Source organism: Sinohyriopsis cumingii, chromosome 3 (assembly GCF_028554795.1).
Source record: "Sinohyriopsis cumingii isolate HCF-2022 chromosome 3, ASM2855479v2, whole genome shotgun sequence".
Classification (NCBI taxonomy): Eukaryota; Metazoa; Mollusca; class Bivalvia; order Unionida; family Unionidae; genus Sinohyriopsis; species Sinohyriopsis cumingii.
Genome location: NC_142963.1, coordinates 85,730,679 through 85,750,373, shown reverse-complemented (window position 1 = coordinate 85,750,373; position 19,695 = coordinate 85,730,679). Strand labels below are relative to the sequence as shown.

The following is a 19,695-nucleotide window of genomic DNA, read 5'->3' as shown; positions in this document are numbered from 1 at the left end:
GTACTTGTGCCATTTTTATTGATTTAGAGATTTTGAGTACATCATAAGCAAAGCAGCGCTTCTCTTGTTTCATCTGTCTAAAAGTATATGGTCTCAGGTTAAGAATTTAAGAATGTTTTTAAACCTTTTTATTTGGGGTGATTTCTGAGGGAGAGTTCTTGGGCATTTCATGACATAGGGAAGTCACCAGCCCCAAAATAGTGAGTTCCACCTTCACCAATGCAGGGGAAGTGCACTCATTGTCTAATGCATTAGATCAAATATCAGAGCAAGATCTTGTTTGTTGGAGTATTGTTTCCCAAGCAGAGACTATCCAGTAAAGTCTACATCATTGAACTGATCATTGTCTGGTAACTGGCTAGTGTGTCAGTTGACATTTAGTGATGATCCAGCACCAGGTACCAAAATATATTTCTAGTGACAGTTATAGATCGGTCTGTCACCAGGTACTGGGCACTTGACTTTGGACAGCAATCACTGCGTGATGTCTCAAGTGACATTTACCAAGTTTCTGTCACTTGGCATCAATTATCAGGCAACTGGTGGTGATCACTAGTCATTGGGTATGGTTCCTGGTGCAGATTTTCCATTTATGGTCTCGAGTCATGAAGCACAGAACACTGGTCTCTGAACATGGCCTGCTGGGCACTGAACACTAATCATCATATGATGGGCATGGGACATTGGTCTTTGAATCAAGTACTGAGTTCTAACCACCTTTCTAGAAGAAACGCTCAGATCTGCATCACCTTTTTATCTCTTTTATTTCAGTCCAAATGGGAACAGATTTATCGAGTCGTGAGAACCAGTCTGAGGGACTGCATTAAGTCAATACCCATCAAATATAAAATAATATTCTCTATTCAACCCCTTTGGAGCTTGTGGATTCTCACCACATGGTGGTAAGTCAACCATTTCTGTTATTTTTCCAGCCATGCCTCCATATTTGGCTTTGCCATGGCTTGGCAGCCTGTGTATGCCATAGATCTTCCCTGTCTTCTCTGGCCTTATTATTGAGGAATGGTGACTGCCACTCACCATCACCGGTACCAACAGGGAATTGCCAATCCCTTGCTCTAATGAGAGATGTTGTTCAAAGAGCTGGTCATGTCTCTCAGAAGCAGAGAAGGGAAGTCACCTTTTTTACTAGGAGAGAGATGAGGTGGAATAGTCCTACCTTGCCCTAGAAATGAAGACTGCATGTTGAACTAGCCATTTGTTGTGACAAGTTGCCAGAAGGCCCCATCAGTTGAGTTTGCCTTCTTCATTCCACCCACTGGGTTAGGCAGTGGAGGAGGAAGGTTTGCTGCCTACTTAACCAGATCTATGTCCCAAGCATGTAACCTCCTTTATACTCTCCATTTTGGAAAGGTTCTGTAGGCAAAACCCAGGTCAGACCAGCTTTTCCTTTCATTGATGGTAAGCGAGCTGACTCAGACATTGTGTACAGGCCTTGAAGGGGCCATACATCAGCAGTGGTGGTCTTGTCTGCTTTCCTACAGTTAGGCCCCTGGTGTCAGCCAATTGCTAGAGGGTCCATTCACACTCTTGGCCACTTAAGCCAACCACTTTGAATTTGGGTGTCCACCAGATGGGGATTTCGGCTGCAACCTGGACCCCTATCCATGTCAAGGCTTTCAAGATGTTGGAATTGAAGGCACAGATATAGTTGTCATAGTTTCACATGTCAAACTTATTTCAATGGCCTCCTTTGATCTGTTGAAGGAGGAATGATTATCTCTGATAGCCTTTCAGAGACTGTTAGACGATGTGGTTAAGACATTGCAGCATGCACTCTCGATGTCTTTGGTGACCCCTGCAGATCTACTTCACTGCATGGAGGATGCTTGTTGGAGAGATGTATGGTTCTGCAGGATTAATGCAAAAAATTACACCCCAGGAGGGCTGTGCCCTTGGAGACATCCAAGATTTTGCTGGATTACAGCAAATACCTATTATGGCATGCTCCAGTGGATGCAAAGACCTTATTTAGAGGGCTAATCCCTACAGTGACCTCCTGGAATTCAAGGGATTATCAACACTGGTCCCTGAGTGTGACACTGGGCCCAGCAAAACTGGTGAAGGAATGTCCTGATTTTGGAATGTCAATGGCTTCCACTTCTTAGCAGTTAAAATTTGGAAACAACCAAGCTTTAAATCAGTCCCAGTTTAAAACATGTTTATGCCTGTTATTCTCACAATGAGGTGGCAAGAGGGGACAGATCCCTGCCCTGGGTTTATACAAAGACTAGAAAAAATAAAGGGAATGGAGAGGTTTTTTCAGACCTAGAAAAGAAATAATGAAAGTAAAGATTTAGTCCTTGGGGTCTGAAAAAAGTATGGAATTTTTGGTTTCTGTGTTTTTGTTGTTGTTTTCGCTTGAACATGTTCATGTGTTGTGCTGATGTTTATTTTCATTGGGATGGATATTATGTCAGCTGCTGCATACCATATCAGAGTAGTTAATGAGACATGTGACTTGTAACCTACTCATGATAGATGGATAATATTTTAGATATTGCAGATATCATATGCATATTTAGTAATACAGAATTAAAATACACGTGCCAGATGGATCTGGACAAAATTGAAGACCATTCTGGAAAAGGTCTGGAATCTTTTTAACCATTAGCTGTATGAACCCTGCCTCAGGGAGAGCTAGTTGCTTCCAGGAGTTACACCCTTTCTTTTGAACTCCCCCTCTTCCCAATTTCCCAGTAGATGCAAGATTTAACCATTTTTTTTAGTCTTGGTTGGACCTCTTGGACATTGCTTATGTCCTCACGTAACAAGGGTTACTGGATTCACTTCTGTGAGCCCCCTTGTCTTTCTTTTTCACCAATGTAATCTGGTATTTCTGTGGCAAGAGGTGTACCCACTTGCAGTATTTTGCAGAAGAAAAAAAAACGGTTCCTTTTTTCTCACACAAATGCAGTAACCTTTTTATTATATGCTCATTTTGTTTAAGTTGTTGTTGTAGGGTTTAATGCCATTTTTCAGCACAAGATAGGCTATACATGGCGGCCAGTATAACTGGTGGAGGAAGAACTCTGGAAAACCCAGGGAAGAACCACCGACCCATGAGAAGCTACTGGCAGGCTTTCCCATGTACCCACACTAGCTGAGCCTGGGACTCGAACCCATGCAGACAGAGGTGAGATGGCAGTGATCCGGAACAGTGAGCGCTTTAGACCACTCTGTCACTCAGGGGCCCCTTGTTTAAATACCTAAGGCATAACAATAAAAGATGTTACAAGAAACAATGTAATTGAATTTATGCTTTAATCCAAAATAAATTCAAAACCATAGATTCATCAATACACAGTAACAGTATTCATGCACACATTGCTCCACCCAGTGACCTTTTAACTTCGTCACACTCTTCACCTGTTTAAAATTGAAATTTAGATACATGTTGTGATTGAATGCGCATGGATTTTGTTTCTGTGTTGATCCAACTCAATTCTGCTTTTCTTATTTTGAGGGGCTGGATTATTGGGTCAGTTCAGTGAAATAAGCTGAATAGATTTCAACTGGATATGTAGGCTTCTTGAAATTCTAGTACGGCTTCTGTGTATATTAGGTTTTGCAAGGTATGTATGTCAGATGTGAAGAAGTAGCCAGGAAAGCACAATTTGACCTGAGTATGCTTTTCTGTGTTATATGTTTTTAGACCGTAGAGAGCACTTCTCATAATCTTAACCATTTTGTTTGCAAAAGATATGAATATTCTCGTAAACAATTGTTTCAATGATCAGAGTGGTATTTTCAATTAGTGCATCTTGTTGACATTGCGAATATCATGTTTATTCATTTGTTTGAAAGTTTCATTTGTGACTCAGTGAACTCTTCCAATTGTTAACATTATTATCTATACTTTCAAATGGACGAAACAGCTGCTTTAGTTCATTCACAAACAAATCTAACCAACCAAAACCTAAAGCGTTGAGTAGACATGGTTTGTTTACAAAGTAGTTCCTAATACACTATACTATCTTTAGGCATATGTATTGTGCACGTGCTTGCAATTTGAAGGTGTTCAGTATCGTAAAATACTGCACAATTCAGGCAATGTAAAGTTAACAGAAACAAAATGAGCATGTAATAATGTCAGGTATTTCACTTGTACATATAGTCTAACTAATACTATATGCACAGTTTCCTTTTCCCTCCATCTTTTTTCTTCATTCTCAAAGTCAGTGAAGGAAGATATTCTGATTGTTGGAAGAAGACCATGATAGGGGAATGGAATCATGTTTTTTTTAATTCTAGACCTTGAATAATTAATTGGAGGAGGGAAAATGTCCTTGGACTCAGAATTAGTGCCAGGAAAAGATGTACCAGTGCAATAACAGCAGATAGGTATTGTGTTATTCAAATTAGTTTTACCCCTGCCTTCCACATACTCCCCACCACACAATAAACAAAACCCATCACATTTGATTTATTTTTGTATCAGGTAGCTTTACAGGATAGGACTTTGATTTTAAAAGAAAATTCTTTTATAAGAAAATTCTTTTATGAGGCATTACTAAAGACGGTTATGCCCTTGAAGGCATGGGAAAATTTACCAGGTTGCTTCTGTATGAGATGTTATATACAGATAGATTCTTTGTTTTCTGTCCATAATTTCTGAATTAACTTAAATTTTCACAAGGTTGTAGACCATATAGAAACAATTGCTTTTGTTCATTTTATTATTATCATATTAGCACTAATTTTATATTGATCAAAATGCATTGCACTTTACAGGTGAGTTTTGCCATACTTTTCATGCGAGGAAATGCACAACATGCAAAGTATATAATAATAAATATAAAATAGAAACTGATTACATGTAAAACATAACAATTGTATGGTTTTTATGGGATAATTTGTTGCCCATTATTTGTTGTGTCTCCTGCCACGGCCAAGTTGGTCCTAAGTAAAAATGGTGCTGCTCAGACATCCAGTATGGTCACATCAGTAGCCATTTTGAAGATCTTTTCACAGCTTTTCTCCTAAATAAATGGTCATTATCAGTATGGGCTTGCCCTAAAGGACTGCTTATAATGTCTGGTTGGCTGTAAATGAAACTAATGCTAATCTGACATCAAATATGGCCACCACAAGAGCTAGCTTGAAGAGTTTGTTATTGCTACTTCTAATGGCCTGGTCATGTTAATATTTTGATATCTCTAAAAGACTTTTGATATTTAATTGGTCCAAAAGGGAAATGCTGCTAATATGACATCAAATGTGGCCACCACAGGAGCCAGCTTGAAGAGCTTGTTATTGTTATTCTTTCATAATAGTGAGTCATATCAGCATGCAGCTTTTGCCAGAAACTCCTCAAGATGTCTTGTTGATTCTAAATTAAATTTTGCTGATCTGATATCCAGTATGGCAACCATGGTGGCCATCTTAAAAATCATGTATCACTACTCCTATTAAATGGAAAGATGTTTTGATAATGGGGTTTTCATCAGAAGAGTTTTGATGCCTTGTTAATTCTCAATTTTGTCTCTCACCTTTGAAGCATGGGCTATGTTGTCAGCATCACCTTTCTGATGGCATTGTTGTTGTTGTTGTAGGGTTTAACGCCATTTTTCTGCACATGATAGGCTATACATGGAGACCTGTATTAATGGTAGAGGAAGAACCCAGGGGAAACCCCCGGAAAGAATCACCGCCCCACAAGAAGCTACTGGCAAGCTTTCTCACATACCCACATTGGCTGAATCCGAGACTCGAACCCACACAGACAGAGGTGAGATGGCAGTGATCCATAACGGAGAGCGCTTTATACCACTCGGCCACTCGGGGCCCCGCATTATTATTGCTGTAGCCATCAACATTTAGCACCGTTTCTCTGACACTGTTGTATATAGTCATAAAATTTAATGAATTCATCTTGGAAGTGCTACACACCTGAGGCAAAATTAGATCATGAAGACTTTTTCATCCTTTTATAATTATATCATGGTTTTTTTGCATTTATTTCAGTTTCTCTGACACTGTTATATGTACGTGAAACTTCATGAGTGTGCACAGGCTAAAGTAGGTCACAGAGACCCACCTTTAATGCTCTATAAATAATGTTAACTTAAGATTTTGCATTTAGTTTAGTTCCTTAGATGCTCTTGTGAATATGTCATGAAATATGATAGATATGTTTTTATTTGAAATATTAATCACCCAAAAGAACTACAGTTACAGTCTGGGTGATTTTTTACCTTGCTCAAGTGACTATGCAAGGTATTTTGGATTATGTCATGGCAGTGCAGGAGATGCATAGAATTCTATGAAATTCTTGTTGGAAGCATGTACATGTTTCTGTAGAAAGTGATTAGCACTAAATATACACATATTTGAAGTGTTGTGAATTTCCATCACTGTTTGCATGCATAAATTGTTTTCTGATGCATATTATTTTGCCTCCTGTGATATATGTAGAAGGAAGAAAAAGATGCCTTTCGGGATCTGGGCACAGGGAACCGAATAGCAACCTGGCTAACCTATGTAAGTCTAGCAGTGCATGAACAGTAACCTTTTGCGTGTACCAGTCATCCTTATTTACTTCTCCACCTTTACATAACAGGAAATCTTTGAACCAAAGCTTGATGCTAGTCTCTGTTTAATTCCTTCATAATGTATGTCAGCTTGTGAAAAGTAGTGCTGCTTAGATTTAAACATTCAGCTTTACATAAAACTCTGATCAAGCTTTTCATACTGATTATTTGTAAATATAACATGATCACTGCATTAAATTTACCTTTTGAAATGTGCTGTCTATTTTGAAGCATAATGTTGAAATACTTAAATTTAAAAATATAAAAAATATAAAAATATTAAGTAAAGGCAGAAAATTTGAATTACATGTGTACTCAAGTAGAGAGGTTTCATGAAAGCAGGGCTTGGTTTTCTTAAGCTGGACTAGTCCTGCTACATATAGAAAAATATTTAACAATATTTAGGGTTCCATTGCTACCAAAAAATCAGGAAAAAGTTGTGAGAAAGAACAGGTTTGTACCCAGACGGGAGCAAACACTTTTATTTTGCAAACATTGATCAAAGTCCAAGGGAAAAGGGGAATTTTCAGTCGTAACTGAACTGATCATGAGTAAAAGTTGAGTTCTTACAAGAATTTGTAAAAGTTGCAGAACTCTGTCAGTTGAAATGTAGTTCTTGTAAGGATCATTCAGGTGCTTGTCTGAAGTATATTTATATAGTCAGTTGAAGTGGTTAGGTCAGATTGGTGAAGCGAACTGGTTATGCCTTGGTACGATCCATCTGAAGATCTTTTTTTGTAAATGGGAAGAAAACCACTCTGGTTTCATGCATAGCCAACACATGTACAATCTGTGGTCTCATTAACTGTGAAAAATGATTAAGCTTATGTTCCACAGTTTCCCATTTGATACAGTTCACAAAAATATATTGTAATAAATCCTTGCTTAGATGCAGATTCACACCTTGAAAACAAATCTCTGTATCTTATACCCATAATGACCTCAGTATCTAATGCATATCAATAATATATTTTGCCTACTTGTCAGCTCAGACGGAGGTCGCAGAGGAAACCAAATTTGCTTTTTACACAGGCACCCAATGCAAACTTGATACTAAATACTACATGAAAATATTAAGCTCAGAATGAAGATGGCAGGTTTACAATGCTTTTAGTGTCAAGCTTGTACCAGGTGCCAGTGTTATATTGTTATGGGTTTTTTTTTTGTTTTGTTTTTTATAAAGTAAAAATGCAAGCTATCAAGCTTGTGTCAGTGGCATTTTAGTAAGAATGTAAATAATGCAGTGATAAGTGTACTGCATTAAGTAAAGTGATTACAGGGATGAGTATCTGCCAATGTGTGAAGCTCGCCAAAATATCCTGCAAGCAATAAACCTGAAAATGATACTGGTCCTCCCCATAACCAACTGGTCCTACATTTTATGATACAGAACAAATTGTCATCAATGGCTCACTGGTAAATGCAGATAGACGTGAACATCAGCTCTTAGTAAGGTAGGTTTATCTGTGAAATGGAAAATAGAGAAAAACACACAATAAGATATTTATTTCATATATCAGTTTTATTAAATGTTATTAAATTCATCATAAAATGGTCAGTGTTTATTGACCAGGAGAATACTGCCAACTGCCCAGCTGTTCCAGAAGGTATAAATCTTCTCTAGTGGCTTGGTATTAGAATCTAATGTTGACATTAATGAATAGTCTGTATGCATCATAGTCAGAATGTGAATAAGGATCCTCATCCATTGGCATGTCATTAATGACAGCATCAGAACTTACTCAGCCTCAAAGATGATGCTATGGTATCCAGAGTGCAGTCATCTTTGAAATTAGGTCTGCAGAAAAATGAAAGCAGATAAAAGCATTATCATGGTCATAACATGCATCCTATTTCTATATTCTGTCTTTATTTGCTTTATTTGAGAGTAGCCTGTCTCACATGTCACTACTGGCTAGTAGAGACAGGATTAGATCTAACAAACTTGATGAATCCAAATATCTCCATGCTGATGTTAGATACCACATAGATGCAGAAGAGATTTTAACTGCAGTTGCAAGCATTTAATGTATGCAGATTATATGTGTTATTTCCCTTCTCAGCAGATATGATTGATATGCTCTGGGTTTGCAAGTGGTCATGAGAAACAATTTACTATTTATTTTCTATTATTTATTTTAATATGATACCAAATGTATATATTAAATTTACTTAATATACCAACTGATCAGACAGAATGGCTACTCATTTTTTGTGCCTGTCTGCTGTGAAATTAGCTGGCATCAGATTGGCAATATGGCAGCAATTTTTTTTGGGGGGGGGGGGGAATCTGCTGAACTCAACCAGGATGATTTTTTATTAAAAATCTCTCATGTGACCTACAGCAGTTGATCTTGCTTTAACAAATTCGTCCTTAATATACAAAGGTTTAATGATTTGAAAAGCTTACTGTCAAAATTTAAAAACAACCATTTCCTCAAAATAGAACTTTTCCAAATACCGACTTGAGCAGAGTGAAGATGACTTTTTTTCTAGAAATTGAAGTAAATTTATGTGAATTTTATTCATTATATTTATTGTGATATTACCAGTGGTTTAGTATAATCATATGTCTAAATCAGGTGTTATGAGAGAGTCTCAAAATAGAAACAGCTTTTGATTTTAAAAATGCATGTTTTCTAAGCATAAATGTTTTTAATTCTCTTCAGTAAGGGTCATAAGTGAACATTGACAAAATTAATTTCATCCAGGAAAAAATGGAGAAGACCTGGAAATCTGTGTTTCAGAAAGTGGGGGAACCCTGAAAATTTGAAAGGTCAATAATATCAGTTATGTTATTATTTCATCATCTGTAATGTTGAGCCAATTTGAATTCACCATTACTTTTGGAAGATGTGATTTCCTTGATGTTATTCAGGGCTGGAAAAATTCCAAAATCGTGTTCTTTCACAGAATCATTATTATCATGAAACTGCACACAAATCTGGATTTGTCTTGCATATTCAGTATAACATCCAGGACAAGTGATAAAATTACTTGCCCTGCAAAATTTCAAATTTGCCAGTCATTAGTTTTTTTGCTCTCTACTGGTCATAGACCCCCAAAAACTTGTGAGATGGTTTTTCATCAATCATTGTCCATCCTTTGGCACAAGTTTGTTATTGCTGCTCCTCCTAATTTACTTAGAGGGTTGCCATGAAACTTTCAACACACATTCATCCCATGGTCTAGTTGGTTCTAAATGAAAATGGTGTTGATTTAATCTCTAATATGGTCATCACTGTAGTCATCTTGAAATCTTGTTATTGACACTTCTCCTGAGTGGAAACTCATATTGACACAAGGTTTTTACCAAAGACTTTTTATGATGTGTAGTTGATCCTAAATGATAATGGTGACAATCTGATGTCTAACATGGCCACCACAGTGGTTGTCTTGAAATTCTTGTTATTGCTTCTCCTTCTGAATGAATGCTCATAATAACATGAGGTTTTGATTAAAAGACTTCTTATGATGTCTAGTTGGTGCTAAATAAAATTGGTGTTAATCTGATGTCCAATATGATGGCCTTTGCAGTCATCCTGAAAACTTAATCCTCCTTAATGGAAAGTCATATTGACCTAGGGTGTTCACCAGAAGACCTCTTATGATGTCTAGTTGGCCTTAAATGGAAATGGTTGTTGTTGGTAGTCATGATTTAGTGCCATTTTTCAGCACATGTTAGGCTGTACATGGCAGCCAGTATATACGGTAGAGTAAGAAGCCAGGAAAATCCCAACAAGAACCACTGACCCATGGGAAGCTACTTAGAAGCTTTCTGGGCTGAGCCCAAGACTCGAACCCACATGGATGGAAGTGAAATGGCAGTGAATGGTAAAGGCATGTGCTTTAGACCACTTGCCACCTGGGGCCCAAATGGATATGGTTCTAATTTTATATCTAATATGGCCACCATGGCAGTCATCATAAAATCTTCATGTTATTCCTTTAGAAGGGAAAGTCATGTCTACATGTGGTTGTCATCAGAAGACTTATAATTCCTTGTTTGTCATAAACTAAAAAGTGCAGATCTGACGTCCACTGAAGAGACTATTTTAAAAATCTTTCACTACTACTCTTAAATGGAAAGTCATTTTGACATGGGGTTTTCTTCTGAATAGTTCTTATGATGTTTAGTTTGACCTAAATGAAAATGATGCAAATTGACCCTTAATATGACTGCCCTGGAAGCCATCTTGAAAATATTATCAGTAATCTACCATGATGAATGGTTATGTCAACATAGGGTTTTCACAAGTAGATTTCCTATGATACCTAATTGGTCTGAAATGAAAATGGTACCAAATGTACATCTCCTAATGGTTGCCATGATGAAGATATTGTTGTTGCTACTCTCCCAGCTTGGTCCTAAATGAAAATTGACTGACACCCATTATGTCCAACACAGCATCAAATATGAAGAATGTCAGAGGTGGTTAAAAGACACAAAATAATTTTAACTTTAATTCTTAGAAATTCTTTTTTCTCTGTAGTCTTAGTCCCTTCTATGGGCACTTATTGATGGACTGCAATAAATCTTTGAAAATCCAATGAGAACAAAAAGTATCTATAGCAACAAGAAGATGAGTACTGCATATCAAAGAGGAACTGAACAAATTTTAAATAGGTTAAGAATGTAAACATTCTTGGAACATACTCTATTCTATAGGTAATAATGGTTGATAGTCATGTGATTATAACATTTCTTTCTTCCACTTCTTTTTTGCTAAAAGGGTTATTTACACAGGAATGTGGGTATGTTTAAATGGAGGTTCTTCTATCACAATTATTGCAGAAAGTTATTATGCTGCAGAATCAAGATGCATGCAAAATTGTCATGCCTGGACTAAATTTCAAGGCACTGTCTAATTACCATTAAAACAGTAGAAACTTTAACACTGAATATGTATTTGTCAACTGTGCCAAGCTTTGTCAATGATAACCTTTTTTATGATATTTATTAGAGTGAATGGCAATCATAACTCATACAGTATTCACATAGTAAGTGATGTTACTCAATACTGTTGTGTAATTTGTATTGTGTAGTATAAGACTAATCTTTCTTTTTGTGATCTCACCCATTTCCTTTCAGATGACCAATGTCGAGGCAGGAGGTGCAACAGTGTTTCCATATATAGGTGTAAAACTGTTTCCCATAAAGGTAACTGTTTTTCTTTTTATTTCCATGTTTCAGTCTTTATAATTATTTGGCACCATATATCCACTGTTGTGGTGAGGTGCTGTAAACGCTACAAAATATTCTTTCAAGCATGCCTTCCCATACATAGTCAACACAAATGTTTATGAACTGTGACCTTTGGCACAGTGTGCAAAATTTAAACTTTGCATCTTCTGTATCCAAAGGCAGTACAACATTATTCCCTGCATAATTTGTATGCTATACAGTATGTAAAATCTAAAATATGTTACAGAAATAAGTTGTGATGTTTGTGTCTTATTAAGCAGTTTTAATATTAACAAGATTATGAAGATTTGAAAATCACATTGGCAGTTCCTAATGATGAAAACAGCTACAGTCTTGAAGGACAAATGTGGTAACATTTTGCCTGCCACATCAAAAGCACTGTTATTGTGCAAACTGGAGGTTATGTTTGATCACCTTCATTTTCATTGTTAGAGGTATGCATTCCTGTGGTCACACATGACTTCATTTTTAGGCCAATTCTGACCCTGGTGGCTTAGAATAAAGTTAAATACATGTTATAAAAATATCAATCCATGACTTCATGGATAGTCACACATCAGACTTGTCTTGTTACATTTATAAATTTATTTTACATAAGTACAAACAATATTCTAAAGCTGCTGAGAATGTACTATCAGCTGTCAGTTTGTTGTGTTCAGCTGCATTCTGGTATCAAGGCCTTTTGTATTTGCTCAGTGAATGTTCATTTGATGTTCGTATATTGCATGGCATGCATGTAATTGTGACTTATTTATTCTTCAAGGGGGCAGCAGCCTTTTGGTACAACCTGTACCGCAGTGGGGAGGGTATATACAACACTCGCCATGCAGCTTGTCCAGTCCTTGTTGGGACAAAGTGGGTCTCAAACAAGTGGATACATGAGAGAGGACAGGAGTTTCGTCGACCTTGTGGATTAAATGCAGATGAATGATCTCATTCGTACACTCAGTTAATATTAAAGTGCCTCATTTTGTTTCAACTGGATGCATAAGAATTACAGACCTGGCAGAATGTTTCAGTCCGTACCAAAGTGTCATAATGTTTAATTATTCTAATCATGAAATTAAATTAATGATCATAAAAGTTTTATTACACGTTTTCTCCATTAGCACAAAGCCTTTAAATTCTTTCTACAAGCGTTGCAAAAGTTTTTGAAATAGAAGTACCCCCAAAATTTAGAATTATTGATAAAATCTCTTGCTTTACCACAATAGGGTCAAAGTATTATATTTTTTTCTCCACATTTAGCAACACAAGTTAAATGTTTATAAGTTAATAAGATTGAATAGACCTATAATCAAGCATTTAGGTTTTATTTGTGATTATCAAACTAGACCCTCTTTTTTGATGTGGTTTGGTCATCACTGGTAAAACAAGAAGAAAGGAAATGTATTGGCAAAAAGTCCATATTTATATGAGCTACACTAGAATCTAAACCATTTAAAGTTGTGTATGTCAGATGTAAGTGTTATTTTTAATCGGAAAAAAAAATATTTTTATGGTGATGGACAACTACTATGAATATGATGACAGTTGTAAATAGGTTACATAGATTCTTCCCTAGTTTGATACATGGTCACTCGCATCCATGTGCAGTAAACTTAAGATGAAAGGAAACGCAAGGGACCCCAAAATTTGTATTGTTACTTTTGAATTTTATTTTAAATTAAAAAAATGTATTATTAAAAAAACACTAGAATGGCCTTTGTGTTTTGTAATATCAATATTTTTTTAACATTCTCTTTTGTTACATAACAGTATTTCTTATATTTCTTGTGCATTCAGTTGTTTTATCTTATCACTGATATTAGTGTAGACTATGAATCTCCCACAGTTGTATGTCTTCTCAATTTTACACATTAAATTCCAAAAGATGGTATATTATTCCCTTTGCCATGATCTTGACCACTGTTGTATTCAGTCATACATCATTATGCCGGAATTGAAGATTTGTTAATCAAAATGTTGATTACACAATATTTTGACCAATTTTAGCAACATGTAAAATAAAGAAAAATAAATTTATTTTGAAGGTTTATATTTTTTTATTTTTACATAGATGCTATCTTAGCAAACATTTCCAGAAATACAATGCTAAAGTTCATACTCATTTGCAGATTTTCTTTGGTACTTCTGTGAAATGGCCAGTCAGATTCTTTTTTTCTTGTTAATTCAAAATTTTAATTTCTAGGTTAACTTGCTATCCCCTTGACCTCCATTTTTTTAAAGAACAAAAAAATACATCTTGTGAATAAAAGAAAATCATACTTTTCTTCTGAATTGACTCACTATTATTGTTACATTTAGGCAGCTTGACCTCTTTGGGAGTAATCCATCTCATCCAAAACCAGACTCAAAATAAAAATTATTGTGTATGAATGGCATCCATGTACTTTATTGCATTTCATAAAATAATTTTTATGACATCGTTTCAGATTATTTTCCTATTAATTGGCATTAACGTCAGTAGCGCTGGGATACTCCGTTTTAAACAAACATCCTTGTTTCTAAATCCTAAACTGTTACTTGAAAAGGACAGCTTAGATTTGGAGTTGTTTATATGTCAAATATTTAATTATGCATTGACCCCTGGTGTGAGGTGATTAGCTGTATTGTTACAATTAACTCCGGCCATGGAATAGCCAAGGACTATTTGTTATGAAAACTTGAGGAGATATTGTGAATGTATATATGTTTTAGAGAAAATGTTTAAACTAGTGTTACTTTTCATTATGTACTTGTAGGTTGTAGATTTTTTTTAATGCTTTTTTTTGTTGAGCCCACCTTTGTGGTAGTTCAGCATTGAGATTACTTTGGCATGTTTGTTTATATATGTCCATCCATATCCTAGATTAATCTTAGTGTTTAAATATTTTACTTTCCTTTTTTCTTTTCATTTCACCCTCGTCAGAGTTAAAATATAGCTTCAGTATTCAGTTATCTTAAGCTAAATAAATGCTATCATCATTGAAGCTCAACCTGCAAGTTAGGAGAAGCTTCATTTTGGAGGTCTTATATTAACTGTCTGCAAAATATATGCCTTCAATTTTTTCATAATGATTTTGATCATCTTCATTTTTGTGTAGCTATATAATAGTTTAATTGTATGTGTTCGTAAAGACCAAGATCTTTTAAATGAATGTTTATTCTCTGGACTGAATATTGTTACCTGCTACAGCCATTTACAATGAATGAAGTAAGAATAGATACCTTTGTGTTGATACAGAAAGGTATCCTTATTTCATTAGAGCTTACATGTTAACAAATAAAGTCATTCTGTTCTTCCAAGTCAGAATTACAAATGATTTATTGTTATAGAAAATCAAAAACCACATACAAGACAAACTGCAGCTAACTGTTTTGGCTAGAGTCACATTTAAAGAAAAATCTAGTCTACTGCTTAAAAAGGCAATGAATAGTTGTCAACCTATCATTTAAAATATTTTTATGAACTTTGTTCTGCAAAATCAGTTTGATTTTTGTATTTCATTTTGGGCACTGATCAGGTTATTTTTTATTGTGAAATGAATATTTTGCGGAAGTATGTTTTAGAAGCAAATTTGCATAAAGTCGTCATAAATTGTATCTGAAATGAACTTTGATTCTATGACCCACATATAAGTAAAAAAAATAGTTTGATATGTTTTGGCTCAAATTGGACACTCGAAACTCTTCATTTTTTCCCTCCAATATTTCTACTCCAGGACTAAGTGTATTATTTAGTTTATTGCTTGATTTCTTTGAAAGATATATGTGCAACAATCTTAAAATAGAAAATGGTCAGTATTCATTTTTTTATCATCTTCACCATGTTTTTAGTTAATTGCTTTACATATGCTTTGTGATAATTATTTTATTCAACTTAACACAATTCTTTGTTTTACAAAGATTAATTCAATTCAACTAAAATAATCTTTATCTTGGTAAAATGGTTATAAATAATGTAAAAATTGCTTCCATCAGTCCTTGTGGATCGGTATGAATTCAGTCCTTGTGGATCGGTATGAATTCAGTCCATGTGGATTGGTATGAATTCAGTCCATGTGGATCGGTATGAATTAAGTCCATGTGGATCGGTATGAATTAAGTCCTTCTGGATTGGTGTGAATTCAGTCCATGTGGATCAGTATGAATTCAGCCCTTGTGGATTGGTATGAATTCAGTCCCTGTGGATCTGTATGAATTCAGTCCTTGTGGATCGGTATGAATTCATTCCTTGTGGATTGGTATGAATTCAGTCCTTGTGGATCTGTATGAATTCAGTCAGATATTTACTAGTATTATTGTGTATGATAGGAAATTCCACCCTAGGGCCAGAATTTCATTTCTTACCTTGTGTCTGAGACAAAATTCTGATCCCAATGGTGAGATTTTCCTGTCCAATACTGATAAATAATGACGGATTATGTTTCTCACATTCCTGAATGAAACAAGAGAGTAAAAGTAAAAATGACATAGTGTGAATTCTGATGCAACTTTAAAACCCCATTGAACATTTCCTCACCATAAGGTAGAGTGTAAAATGTTAGGTTTACACGAAAAATTCCAGTGTAAACTTTAAATGATATTAAAAGCACTAGAGCAGCATATAATTTTTTTTATTTTTTATAAACTGTACGAGACTGGCACAGTAATGTATAGACAGCATCCAGATTTGTGTTCTGAGCATGCAAAATGTAACAAAAGGTGAACAGATAAAATATATGAAGTCCACTCATCCTTAGGAGTAAACACTTTTGAATAAAAACGATGGTTCAACTTTGATATAAAATTGATTATCCTTTCATAAATAATAAGATAAATTTAGAAAATAATTAATAAATCAACCACATTTTTAAAATTTAAACCAGATTGTAGAACATGTTCATTCAGCTAGGTCCACAAGTTCAAAATGTCCTGTTTGTGCATTACTTAGTTTTAGCCCACAGCAGGTTTTAGGATGTAAATGTATTGTAGTTGATGTTTATATTGATTATTGCAAATGAATGCTCAAACGATGATGGAAACCAAGAGTTTTTTTAACCAGTTTTTCTGCTTTATGGTTGATGTAAAGGATCACATGATGAAAGATATGAATATTCTACAGTGATCTTCTGTAGATAACCATATAAACATTGGAATGTGAGAAAATCTGACATCCTCCAATCTATGAAATCCAGCCTTTGAATGAGTCTGTTTTTATAAGTGTTTTATTAACATGCTTTAAATGTTATGTGCATTATTTTTGCACTGCTAGATTTTATGGTTTCATTAGCTTACCGAGTCATAAGACCAAGTGATCTTATGGTATGGTCCGTTTGTATATTGGCCATCATTCATCGTTGTCAATTCACAGTTGCAGTTTAAAACTTCTCATAAATTATTCTGCAAAATTTTAACCAAATTCAAAAGAAAGCATCCAGGCATGAAGTTCATATTGGTATTGTTACTGCAAAATAGGAAAATGTTTTCGTATCAACAACTGCCCAAGAAAATTTGACAGAAAGCATCTTGTCAAATAGTTCTTTCCGATTTGTTCAGATGATCCTGATCTGACATCGGATATGGCCACCAATACTAACAATTAATTACTACTTCAAAATTTTACCAGATTTGATTAAAAGCATCATGTCATGACTGAGATTACTTGAAGTAGGAATAAAAAAGACTTCTCTGTTACCACAGAACATAATTTGACAGCATAATGGGCTTTAAAATGTATACCAATGATGTTGATCAATATTAAATGTGGCTGCTGCTGTTTTAAAAATTGACAAAACTTTAAAGAACTGCTAAGCAGAAATTTACCAAATTTAAAAAGAAACGCTTTCAAATTTGGATGAATAATGACGGGTGGCTATCAGATAGAGCCACAGTTATGTATAACAAACTTGTCAAAACTATGCAACAAACTTTGACAGAATTTTACAGAAAGTATTCTGAATTGAATATGTTACTGGGAAATACAAAAAAAAAGACCATAAACACTAATTAGCAGGCTTTTATTACAAATGACAATTTTCTGCCATCTGTAATGGCAGCCATTTAAAATTTACACAACTTTATCTATAAAAAGAATTGGACCAACTTCAACATTGATTATGTAAATTAGTTGTTCTTTTTATATAGAGAAACTGATCCATTTTATAGTCTTGGAAACCAGTTAAAATCATGTCAAAAATAGTATTATCTTCTCCAGGCTCTTCTTGCCCTGCTACAGTCTTGATATGTGTATGAATTTAGATTTATAATCTAACATTATATCAACTGCTGAGGTGCCTATGATGCCTATCCAATATCAGACATGGCCAGTTACTATAAAGGGAAAAACCTTTAAATGACTCAACAGAATTTCACCAAATTTGATGGAATGTATCCTGGCTTATAGGGTTTTTTAAGTTTCATAAATAATACATCTGTAATCAAATATGGTTGCTGTTACTAACACAAGAAATACCTTTTACAACTTTTTCCCCCCAAAATCACCTAACACTTTGAAACAATTTGACAGAAAGTTTGTTTTGCTTGAACACATTTCTGATTAATACAGATAATGCTGTCCTGCCATCAAATATTGCTGCAATTACTAAAAGGAGTAAAACATTTTTTTAAATTCTCAAGAAAATACTGAGTAGAATTTGACCAACTTTGACATGAAGCATCCTGTCGTGGAACCTTTCAGTATTGGAAAAACTATACAGATATGCAGTCAGAATGAAGAGCACAAAACCAGAGAAACCATAAACAGTTTTGGTCATAATGCATGTAGTTAAAAGCATTGTATGAAATTTCAACTGAAAGCATCCTTTCCAGATTTTTAGGCCAGCTGCTTTTTTATTTGGCTTTTAAGCAGAGGTCAACTGGGTGAACCATCTCAGCTCCACCTGGGCTTCTTGTTCACAGATGTATCATTAGAAGTAGAAGTTTTACATGTAAGAAAAGTAGAGATTTTATACTGAATAATAGTTAGCTAGAAAAATATAAAAAATCAGATTTATGCTTCATCAAAAAAGTTACGCTAGTGGAAAGTGATTTTCATAATTTTAAATGATGGAGGTGATTGATTTAGGAAAATTTAAAGGTTTTCTGATCAAGTGAACAAGATATTAGGTCTAACTGTGATAACATTCAGTGATTTTTTTTATCCTTCATAATGAAATTGATTTATTGTCTTCCATCATATCACAATTTCTCCATTTTGTCAAGAGATGTAATCAAAATATAATAAAAAATACCACTCTTTATATGCTTTCTGGTAGCAAAATGCATATAGTGGCTTATTATAAGGAAATACAGTAACTGTATTGCTGTTCTATATTGTTCCTTAAGAACTAGATAAAATTTGCCTATGGTAAAATAAAAGATTGCAATTACCTAAATAAAATTTATGCCTACATATGTTTTTAATAATAAAACTGAAACTCTGGTATGGTGTTGTTTTTATAATTGGTTTAAGTAAACCTCCAGTCAATGATGTTTTTTGCCAACCCAGTTTCAGATGGGGTCTTGTGTTTAAATAGAATTAATCCACTATATAGGCATCTACTAATATGCATCATAATTGCATACCTCGTAAACACATATTTCTTCTGTTCAGGTTAAATAGGGCCCTAGATCAAGATGCAGTAGCCCTATTGTACTCATCTTTCACTCCAACTCTATGTGCATCTGTTCACAATTCTTTTAACCACCATAGTTTTGCATACCTCGCACATAATTGGATGTCAGTAAGTGAAATGTCTATTACTTGCATATATACCTTTTAAAGGTTTCATCTTTCAGCTCCAGTTAACAAAGTTATTGTCGTATTTCAATAAATATTGAATGTCACTGCAACAGCTCTTTACTACTGTTGTAGCTCAGGAATCATGCAGCATATTTTGATAAAATTTGGTTTGTTTAGTCAGCTTGACCTAGCTGTGCATTTTGTTGGTTATGTCTCCTTAGCTATATTTTGGA

The 19,695-nt window shown here is 34.9% G+C and overlaps 1 protein-coding gene across 1 annotated transcript in view; it reads left to right on the top strand.

The window, feature by feature from the left end:
• Positions 1-19,162, top strand: part of LOC149803236 (prolyl 4-hydroxylase subunit alpha-1-like) — a 69,248-nt gene extending 50,086 nt beyond the window's left edge. Inside the window, 3 exon segments of the mRNA XM_089952878.1 lie at positions 6,436-6,501; positions 11,644-11,712; positions 12,521-19,162. Of these exon segments, the coding sequence (XP_089809004.1) occupies positions 6,436-6,501; positions 11,644-11,712; positions 12,521-12,688 (303 nt within the window). The 3' untranslated portion in view covers positions 12,689-19,162.
• The last annotated feature ends 533 nt before the right edge of the window (positions 19,163-19,695 follow it).